Raw genomic sequence first — 9,986 nt, 5'->3', positions numbered from 1 at the left:
GGGGGTTTAGGGAGGGTTGGGGATGGGGGGTTTAGGGAGGGTTGGGGAGGGGGTTTAGGGAGGGTTGGCGAGGGGGTTTAGGGAGGGTTGGGGAGGGGGTTTAGGGAGGGTTGGGGAGGGGGTTTAGGGAGGGTTGGGGAGGGGGTTTAGGGAGGGTTGGGGAGGGGGTTTAGGAGGGTTGGGGAGGGGGTTTAGGGAGGGTTGGGGAGGGGGTTTAGGGAGGGTTGGGGAGGGGGTTTAGGGAGGGTTGGGGATGGGGGGTTTAGGGAGGGTTGGGGAGGGGGTTTAGGGAGGGTTGGGGAGGGGGTTTAGGGAGTGTTGGGGAGGGGGTTTAGGGAGGGTTGGGGAGGGGGTTTAGGGAGGGTTGGGGAGGGGTTTAGGAGGGTTGGGGAAGGGGTTTAGGGAGGGTTGGGGAGGGGGTTTAGGGAGGGTTGGGGAGGGGGTTTAGGGAGGGGGGTTTAGGGAGGGTTGGGGAGGGGGTTTAGGGAGGGTTGGGGAGGGGGTTTAGGAGGGTTGGGGAGGGGGTTTAGGGAGGGTTGGGGAGGGGGTTTAGGGAGGGTTGGGGAGGGGGTTTAGGGAGGGTTGGGGAGGGGGTTTAGGGAGGGTTGGGGAGGGGGTTTAGGGAGGGGGTTTAGGGAGGGTTGGGGAGGGGGTTTAGGGAGGGTTGGGAGGGGGTTTAGGGAGGGTTGGGGAGGGGGTTTAGGGAGGGTTGGGGAGGGGGTTTAGGGAGGGTTGGGGATGGGGGGTTTAGGGAGGGTTGGGGAGGGGGTTTAGGGAGGGTTGGCGAGGGGGTTTAGGGAGGGTTGGCGAGGGGGTTTAGGGAGGGTTGGGGAGGGGGTTTAGGGAGGGTTGGGGAGGGGGTTTAGGGAGGGTTGGGGAGGGGGTTTAGGGAGGGTTGGGGAGGGGGTTTAGGGAGGGTTGGGGAGGGGGTTTAGGGAGGGTTGGGGAGGGGGTTTAGGGAGGGTTGGGGAGGGGGTTTAGGGAGGGTTGGGGAGGGGGTTTAGGGAGGGTTGGGGAGGGGGTTTAGGGAGGGTTGGCGAGGGGGTTTAGGGAGGGGGTTTAGGGAGGGTTGGGGAGGGGGTTTAGGGAGGGTTGGGGAGGGGGTTTAGGGAGGGTTGGGGAGGGGGTTTAGGGAGGGTTGGGGAGGGGGTTTAGGGAGGGTTGGGGAGGGGGTTTAGGGAGGGTTGGGGAGGGGGTTTAGGGAGGGTTGGGGAGGGGGTTTAGGGAGGGTTGGGGAGGGGGTTTAGGAGGGTTGGGGAGGGGGTTTAGGGAGGGTTGGGGAGGGGGTTTAGGGAGGGTTGGGGAGGGGGTTTAGGGAGGGTTGGGGAGGGGGTTTAGGGAGGGTTGGGGAGGGGGTTTAGGGAGGGTTGGGGAGGGGGTTTAGGGAGGGTTGGGGAGGGGGTTTAGGGAGGGTTGGGGAGGGGGGTTTAGGAGGGTTGGGGAGGGGGTTTAGGGAGGGTTGGGGATGGGGGGTTTAGGGAGGTTGGGGAGGGGGTTTAGGGAGGGTTGGGGAGGGGGTTTAGGGAGGGTTGGGGAGGGGGTTTAGGGAGGGGGGTTTAGGGAGGGTTGGGGAGGGGGGTTTAGGGAGGGTTGGGGAGGGGGGTTTAGGGAGGGTTGGGGAGGGGGGTTTAGGGAGGGTTGGGGAGGGGGTTTAGGGAGGGTTGGGGAGGGGTTTAGGGAGGGTTGGGGAGGGGGTTTAGGGAGGGTTGGGGAGGGGGTTTAGGGAGGGTTGGGGAGGGGGTTTAGGGAGGGTTGGGGATGGGGGGTTTAGGGAGGGTTGGGGATGGGGGGTTTAGGGAGGGTTGGGGAGGGGGTTTAGGGAGGGTTGGGGAGGGGGGGTTTAGGGAGGGTTGGGGAGGGGGGGTTTAGGGAGGGTGGGGGAGGGGGGGGGTTGGGGATGGGGGGTTTAGGGAGGGTTGGGGAGGGGGTTTAGGGAGGGTTGGGAGGGGGTTTAGGGAGGGTTGGGGAGGGGGTTTAGGGAGGGTTGGGGAGGGGGTTTAGGGAGGGTTGGGGAGGGGGTTTAGGGAGGGGGGTTTAGGGAGGGTTGGGGAGGGGGGGTTTAGGGAGGGTTGGGGAGGGGGGGTTTAGGGAGGGTGGGGGAGGGGTTTAGGGAGGGTGGGGGAGGGGGTTTAGGGAGGGTGGGGGAGGGGGTTTAGGGAGGGTGGGGGAGGGGGCTTAGGGAGGAGGGTCGGGGAGGGGGTTTAGGGAGGGTTGGGGAGGGGGGGGTTTAGGGAGGGTTGGGGTTTAGGGAGGGTTGGGGAGGGGGGGTTTAGGGAGGGTTGGGGGTTTAGGGAGGGTTGGGGAGGGGGGGGTTTAGGGAGGGTTGGGGAGGGGGTTTAGGGAGGGTTGGGGAGGGGGTTTAGGGAGGGTTGGGGAGGGGGTTTAGGGAGGGTTGGGGAGGGGGTTTAGGGAGGGTTGGGGAGGGGGTTTAGGGAGGGTTGGGGAGGGGGTTTAGGAGGGTTGGGGAGGGGGTTTAGGGAGGGTTGGGGAGGGGGTTTAGGGAGGGTTGGGGAGGGGGTTTAGGGAGGGTTGGGGAGGGGGTTTAGGGAGGGTTGGGGATGGGGGGTTTAGGGGGGTTTAGGGATGGTTGGGGAGGGGGTTTAGGGAGGGGGTTTAGGGAGGGTTGGGGAGGGGGGGTTTAGGGAGGGTTGGGGAGGGGGGTTTAGGGAGGGGGTTTAGGGAGGGTTGGGGAGGGGGGTTTAGGGAGGGTTGGGGATGGGGGGTTTAGGGAGGGTTGGGGATGGGGGGTTTAGGGAGGGTTGGGGAGGGGGTTTAGGGATGGTTGGGATGGGGGGTTTAGGGAGGGTTGGGGATGGGGGGTTTAGGGAGGGTTGGGGAGGGGGTTTAGGGAGGGTTGGGGAGGGGTTTAGGGAGGGTTGGGGAGGGGGTTTAGGGAGGGTTGGGGAGGGGGTTTAGGGAGGGTTGGGAGGGGGTTTAGGGAGGGTTGGGGAGGGGGTTTAGGGAGGGTTGGGGAGGGGGTTTAGGGAGGGTTGGGGAGGGGGTTTAGGGAGGGTTGGGGAGGGGGTTTAGGGAGGGTTGGGGAGGGGGGTTTAGGGAGGGTTGGGGAGGGGGGTTTAGGGAGGGTTGGGGAGGGGGGTTTAGGGAGGGTTGGGGAGGGGGGTTTAGGGAGGGTTGGGGAGGGGGTTTAGGGAGGGTTGGGGAGGGGGTTTAGGGAGGGTTGGGGAGGGGGTTTAGGGAGGGTTGGGGAGGGGGTTTAGGAGGGTTGGGGAGGGGGTTTAGGGAGGGTTGGGGAGGGGGTTTAGGGAGGGTTGGGGATGGGGGGTTTAGGGAGGGTTGGGGAGGGGGTTTAGGGAGGGTTGGGGAGGGGGGGTTTAGGGAGGGTTGGGGAGGGGGGGTTTAGGGAGGGTGGGGGAGGGGGGGGTTGGGGATGGGGGGTTTAGGGAGGGTTGGGGAGGGGGTTTAGGGAGGGTTGGGGAGGGGGTTTAGGGAGGGTTGGGGAGGGGGTTTAGGGAGGGTTGGGGAGGGGGTTTAGGGAGGGTTGGGGAGGGGGTTTAGGGAGGGTTGGGGAGGGGGTTTAGGGAGGGTTGGGGAGGGGGTTTAGGGAGGGGGGTTAGGGAGGGTTGGGGAGGGGGGGTTTAGGGAGGGTTGGGGAGGGGGGGTTTAGGGAGGGTGGGGGAGGGGGTTTAGGGAGGGTGGGGGAGGGGGTTTAGGGAGGGTGGGGGAGGGGGTTTAGGGAGGGTGGGGGAGGGGGTTTAGGGAGGGTGGGGGAGGGGGTTTAGGGAGGGTGGGGGAGGGGGTTTAGGGAGGGTGGGGGGAGGGGGCTTAGGGAGGGTCGGGGAGGGGGTTTAGGGAGGGTTGGGGAGGGGGGGGTTTAGGGAGGGTTGGGGAGGGGGGGTTTAGGGAGGGTTGGGGAGGGGGGGTTTAGGGAGGGTTGGGGAGGGGGGTTTAGGGAGGGTTGGGGAGGGGGGGGTTTAGGGAGGGTTGGGGAGGGGGTTTAGGGAGGGTTGGGGAGGGGGTTTAGGGAGGGTTGGGGAGGGGGTTTAGGGAGGGTTGGGGATGGGGGGTTTAGGGAGGGTTGGGGAGGGGGTTTAGGGAGGGGGTTTAGGGAGGGTTGGGGAGGGGGTTTAGGGAGGGTTGGGGGAGGGGGTTTAGGGAGGGTTGGGGGTTTAGGGAGGGTTGGGGAGGGGGGTTTAGGGAGGGGGTTTAGGGAGGGTTGGGGAGGGGGGTTTAGGGAGGGTTGGGGATGGGGGGTTTAGGGAGGGTTGGGGATGGGGGGTTTAGGGAGGGTTGGGGAGGGGGTTTAGGGATGGTTGGGGATGGGGGGTTTAGGGAGGGTTGGGGATGGGGGGTTTAGGGAGGGTTGGGGAGGGGGTTTAGGGAGGGTTGGGGAGGGGGTTTAGGGAGGGTTGGGGAAGGGGTTTAGGGAGGGTTGGGGAGGGGGTTTAGGGAGGGTTGGGGAGGGGGTTTAGGAGGGTTGGGGAGGGGGTTTAGGGAGGGTTGGGGAGGGGGTTTAGGGAGGGTTGGGGAGGGGGTTTAGGGAGGGTTGGGGAGGGGGTTTAGGGAGGGTTGGGGAGGGGGGTTTAGGGAGGGTTGGGGAGGGGGGTTTAGGGAGGGTTGGGGAGGGGGGTTTAGGGAGGGTTGGGGAGGGGGGTTTAGGGAGGGTTGGGGAGGGGGTTTAGGGAGGGTTGGGGAGGGGGTTTAGGAGGGTTGGGGAGGGGGTTTAGGGAGGGTTGGGGAGGGGGTTTAGGGAGGGTTGGGGAGGGGGTTTAGGGAGGGTTGGGGATGGGGGGTTTAGGAGGGTTTGGGGAGGGGGGTTTAGGGAGGGGGTTTAGGGAGGGTTGGGGAGGGGGTTTAGGGAGGGTTGGGGAGGGGGTTTAGGAGGGTTGGGGGAGGGGGTTTAGGGAGGGTTGGGGTTTAGGGAGGGTTGGGGAGGGGGGTTTAGGGAGGGGGTTTAGGGAGGGTTGGGGAGGGGGGTTTAGGGAGGGTTGGGGATGGGGGGTTTAGGGAGGGTTGGGGATGGGGGGTTTAGGGAGGGTTGGGGAGGGGGTTTAGGGAGGGTTGGGGAGGGGGTTTAGGGATGGTTGGGGATGGGGGGTTTAGGGAGGGTTGGGGATGGGGGGTTTAGGGAGGGTTGGGGATGGGGGGTTTAGGGAGGGTTGGGGAGGGGGTTTAGGGAGGGTTGGGGAAGGGGTTTAGGGAGGGTTGGGGAAGGGGTTTAGGGAGGGTTGGGGAGGGGGTTTAGGGAGGGTTGGGGAGGGGGGTTTAGGGAGGGTTGGGGAGGGGGGGTTTAGGGAGGGTTGGGGATGGGGGGTTTAGGGAGGGTTGGGGAGGGGGTTTAGGGAGGGTTGGGGATGGGAGGGTTGGGGATGGGGGGTTTAGGGAGGGTTGGGGAGGGGGTTTAGGGAGGGTTGGGGAGGGGTTTAGGGAGGGTTGGGGAGGGGGTTTAGGGAGGGTTGGGGAGGGGGGTTTAGGGAGGGTTGGGGAGGGGGGGTTTAGGGAGGGTTGGGGAGGGGGGGTTTAGGGAGGGTTGGGGAGGGGGGGTTTAGGGAGGGTGGGGGAGGGGGTTTAGGGAGGGTGGGGGAGGGGGTTTAGGGAGGGTGGGGGAGGGGGTTTAGGGAGGGTGGGGGAGGGGGTTTAGGGAGGGTGGGGGAGGGGGGTTTAGGGAGGGGGTTTAGGGAGGGTGGGGGAGGGGGTTTAGGGAGGGTCGGGGAGGGGGTTTAGGGAGGGTTGGGGAGGGGGGGGTTTAGGGAGGGTTGGGGAGGGGGGGGTTTAGGGAGGGTTGGGGAGGGGGGGTTTAGGGAGGGTTGGGGAGGGGGGTTTAGGGAGGGTTGGGGAGGGGGGTTTAGGGAGGGTTGGGGAGGGGGGGGTTTAGGGAGGGTTGGGGATGGGGGGTTTAGGGAGGGTTGGGGAGGGGGTTTAGGGAGGGTTGGGGAAGGGGTTTAGGGAGGGTTGGGGAAGGGGTTTAGGGAGGGTTGGGGAGGGGGTTTAGGGAGGGTTGGGGAGGGGGGTTTAGGGAGGGTTGGGGAGGGGGGTTTAGGGAGGGTTGGGGATGGGGGGTTTAGGGAGGGTTGGGGAGGGGGTTTAGGGAGGGTTGGGGAGGGGGTTTAGGGAGGGTTGGGGATGGGAGGGTTGGGGATGGGGGGTTTAGGGAGGGTTGGGGAGGGGGGTTTTAGGGAGGGTTGGGGAGGGGGTTTAGGGAGGGTTGGGGAGGGGGTTTAGGGAGGGTTGGGGAGGGGGTTTAGGGAGGGTTGGGGAGGGGGTTTAGGGAGGGTTGGGGATGGGAGGGTTGGGGATGGGGGGTTTAGGGAGGGTTGGGGAGGGGGTTTAGGGAGGGTTGGGGAGGGGGTTTAGGGAGGGTTGGGGAGGGGGTTTAGGGAGGGTTGGGGAGGGGGTTTAGGGAGGGGGGTTTAGGGAGGGTTGGGGAGGGGGGGTTTAGGGAGGGTTGGGGAGGGGGTTTAGGGAGGGTGGGGGAGGGGGTTTAGGGAGGGTGGGGGAGGGGGTTTAGGGAGGGTGGGGGAGGGGGTTTAGGGAGGGTGGGGGAGGGGGTTTAGGGAGGGTGGGGGAGGGGGGGTTTGGGGAGGGGGGGTTTAGGGAGGGTTGGGGAGGGGGGGTTTAGGGAGGGTTGGGGAGGGGGGTTTAGGGAGGGTTGGGGAGGGGGGGGGGTTTAGGGAGGGTTGGGGAGGGGGGGGTTTAGGGAGGGTTGGGGAGGGGGGGGTTTAGGGAGGGTTGGGGAGGGGGGGTTTAGGGAGGGTTGGGGAGGGGGGGGGTTAGGGAGGGTTGGGGAGGGGGGGGGTTTAGGGAGGGTTGGGGAGGGGGGGGGTTAGGGAGGGTTGGGGAGGGGGGGGGTTTAGGGAGGGTGGGGGAGGGGGGGGTTTAGGGAGGGTGGGGGAGGGGGGGGTTTAGGGAGGGTGGGGGAGGGGGGGGTTTAGGGAGGGTGGGGGAGGGCTCAGAGGTAGGGAGCTCCCTGCCGGCATCAGGGGAAAGGGAGATCCCCGGACAGAGGGGGGTGGGAGATCAGTGACGGACGGGGGGGGGGGGGGGGGGGGGCGGGGTTCAGAGAGGGGAGGGAGGGAGGTACAGAAAGGGGATACGGGTTCAGAGGCAGGGAGCTCCCGGCGGGGCTGTCTGCAGCAGCGGGCAGGACCGTCACCGACAGACTGTGTGGGACCCCCCGACTCACTTCCACAGCCTGCCCCAGCTCCAGGTCGAAGCCCACCACGCACACGCAGTGGACCCAGGCACCGAACCCGTCCCAGGGCAAGGCCGGAGAGGAGCCGGGGTCGCGCAGGAAGGCCGGGCCGAGCACGGCGGCAACGTCCAGTAGCTGCTCCAGATCGGGGTCAGGGTCGAGGCCGGTCAGCGCCCGCAAGGCCATGACGGCGCCGCTCCGGCAGGCCCGACGCGCTGACGCAACCCGCCCTCACACCACCCGACGCGATGACGTCATTCAATAGTCCGCCCGACCCTCCCGCTGACGTCATGACGCACCCGGCCACGCTGTACGTCTGACGTCACGAATAGAGTTGACATTCACTCTTGCCCTCAACTTCACTCCTTGGGTGCCCCCTCCTTTCACTTTATTTGATGACACGTGTGTGATGATACTCAACTTGCGTAGAATATCAGAATAATAACTTTATATCTCTCTTGTTTGTCCCCGCCGCAGAGCTGTGGTCCATTGCGTCGAACCCAGCGCCCGCCCCTGGCTCCGTCCTGGTTGGCGCATCCACCTCCTCCAGAAGTCCCGCGGCCCGCCATTGGACGGGCCGGCTGTCAGTCAGCGGCAGGCGCTCCCCCTCCCGCCCCCCCCACCCCCCCCCCCCGGTTGTCGCTGAGGCGATGGCGGCGCGAGTGATCGGCCGCGGACGTGTTACAGTCCGGGGCCCGGCGGAGAGCAAACACCCCCGCGGACAATAGTTCCTGTTCCGTCCTCCTTCTCCTCCTCCGCCAGTAACGAACGGCCTGTCCTCCTCCTCCTCCTCCTCCTCACGGCTGCAAGGCGCGCCTTTCCCCTCACTCACTCCTTCACACTCTCTCCTCCCTCCCCCGGCTCGTCCTACACGCAGCCCCCGAGCCTGAGCCGAGGCTTTGCTGCGTTCACAAGTTCATGACTTTGGACTCGGCCGTGAATCGAGCGGATCAAGCCTGAGGCCTAGACTGTTGCCTTGGTGTCGGCCCGGGGGAGAGGCGGTGGCCAGCGAGTCGGGCGTGTGTCCGCAGCCGGGGGGAGGGGGCCACCCGGTGGCCCGAGGCCCGGCCATGAGCCTTTGAAACGTGTGTGAGAGGGGGAATGCGGTGGTAACCTTGTCCCGCTAACTGAGGCGAAACCACCACCCCCGCTGCTGCTGCTGCTGCCTCTCGCCTTCGGCTGACAACTTTCTATTTATTGGCATTTCTTTTTACCGTTGTAACATCTAAATGACGGTAAATAAACTCCGAGCCCGTGGAATAATCTGCAAGCAAGAACAGGAGATGCGTCGAATTGCTGTTGATTTATCGAGATGGATGTATTAGTGGATGAAAGATGAATCTTTCTTTTTGTACAGAAATCGTTGGTGGATGTTGTGTGTAAATATTTTCGCCTGGATATCAAACCCCGGGGTTGTTTTTATCATTTCTAATCTTTGAACGACGTTGTCATTCTGGATCAGGAAGTAGCTGAAGGCGAGTTTGCCGTCTTCACATTGACTGAGGCTCGTCACCAATCCCATATGCCTTCGGCACTCGCCATCTTCACCTGTCGGCCCAACTCTCACCCCTTTCAGGAGCGCCATGTCTACCTGGACGAACCTGTCAAAATCGGTCGGTCGGTGGCTCGCTGCAGACCTGCCCAGAATAACGCCACTTTCGACTGCAAAGTGCTTTCCAGAAACCATGCTCTTATCTGGTTCGACCACAAAACGGGCAAGGTAAGAACCCAACAGTTTCCCCGTGTTCAAGTGGGAAAGTTGTTCGCAGACTTGTCGGTGGAGTGTTTGCTTGTACTCATATACAGTACTCTCATTTTCTCGAGTTAAACGTCGCCTTTATTAGAATGAGTGAACATTTCGCTTGAGAGAGATTGACTCTCTTAACTGACCGGTTATGAATCACTGTCAATAGAATTCACCAAATTGAAAAGTTTCTGAACATTTATATCTTCTAAGATAGTAGGTATTTTCACTGCTTATTTTTCTATCACAGTACAATATATTCTTAGGTTTGGAAATTACGTTTAGAACTCTCTTCTGTGTGCACATCATGATTTTTATATTCAGCTTTTCATTTTAATTTAATTTCTATAAGGATAAGTTATGAGAAAATATCATAGACGATGGAAATTTCAAATAAATCCAGAAATGTTAGGCATGTTGGGCAGCATCTGAAGAGAACTGAATTCGTGTTTTGGTTCAGTTATTTTTTATTGGAGTTCTGATAAAAGTGATCAATCTAAAACTTTATTCTATTTCTGCAGGTGTGAATAATAATAGATCTTGCACTTAACTTTAATTTGGTTAGGGTAGATATTTGACACAACTTTAGTAATGTGCTTTTACTTAGTATGGTGCAATTGACAGGCAATATAATAACTTAACAATTATAACCATGACTGTTTGTTTTTTTCCTCATATCTATCTTTTATTCTGTCCGCAGTCATTGCCCCGTGCACCCTCTTCCATCTGCGGAAAACTGTCAATTCTGTCACGATTTGTGTTTCATCCACAAACCTGATAACGTCGGCAAGTCAGTTTAAAATCAACGGTTGGGACCCATTTAGAGACAGTAAACTGGGTGGAAATTAACATCCACTTGAGCAATCGTGGACTAATGATTGTCTAGATAGATTGTAGATGCTTAGTTGTGATTGACCAACTATTGTATTTTGTGATGTGATAACAGAGAGAACACTAGTTCCTGGAATTGCAGAAATGTACAAACAACACAGTGGGGAAAATAGTAGCAAGTATGGATTTTTTCCCAACCATTTGATTAGAATATGACTGATCTCCTACATGCCAATGTTCCTGTCTAAAACTTTGTCCAAT

The 9,986-nt window shown here is 61.5% G+C and overlaps 2 protein-coding genes across 9 annotated transcripts in view; one reads left to right on the top strand and one right to left on the bottom strand.

Moving 5' to 3' along the window:
- dennd6a (DENN/MADD domain containing 6A) overlaps positions 1 to 7,396 on the bottom strand; it is a 45,725-nt gene extending 38,329 nt beyond the window's left edge. For all 3 annotated transcript variants that reach the window (XM_078414601.1, XM_078414602.1, XM_078414603.1), the window contains exon 1: positions 7,142 to 7,396. In XM_078414601.1, the coding sequence (XP_078270727.1) occupies positions 7,142 to 7,336 (195 nt within the window). In that variant the 5' untranslated portion in view covers positions 7,337 to 7,396. The remainder of the gene's footprint in view (positions 1 to 7,141) is intronic.
- A 399-nt stretch (positions 7,397 to 7,795) lies between these two features.
- Positions 7,796 to 9,986, top strand: part of slmapa (sarcolemma associated protein a) — a 119,336-nt gene continuing 117,145 nt past the window's right edge. For all 6 annotated transcript variants that reach the window (XM_078414596.1, XM_078414597.1, XM_078414594.1 and 3 more), the window contains exon 1: positions 7,796 to 8,870. In XM_078414596.1, coding sequence (XP_078270722.1) covers positions 8,673 to 8,870 — 198 coding nt within the window. In that variant the 5' untranslated portion in view covers positions 7,796 to 8,672. The remainder of the gene's footprint in view (positions 8,871 to 9,986) is intronic.

This window comes from Rhinoraja longicauda, chromosome 17 (genome assembly GCF_053455715.1).
Source record: "Rhinoraja longicauda isolate Sanriku21f chromosome 17, sRhiLon1.1, whole genome shotgun sequence".
Taxonomy (NCBI): domain Eukaryota; kingdom Metazoa; phylum Chordata; class Chondrichthyes; order Rajiformes; family Arhynchobatidae; genus Rhinoraja; species Rhinoraja longicauda.
The sequence above is the reverse complement of the archived record's forward strand: the minus strand, read 5'-3'. Positions and strand labels throughout refer to the sequence as shown.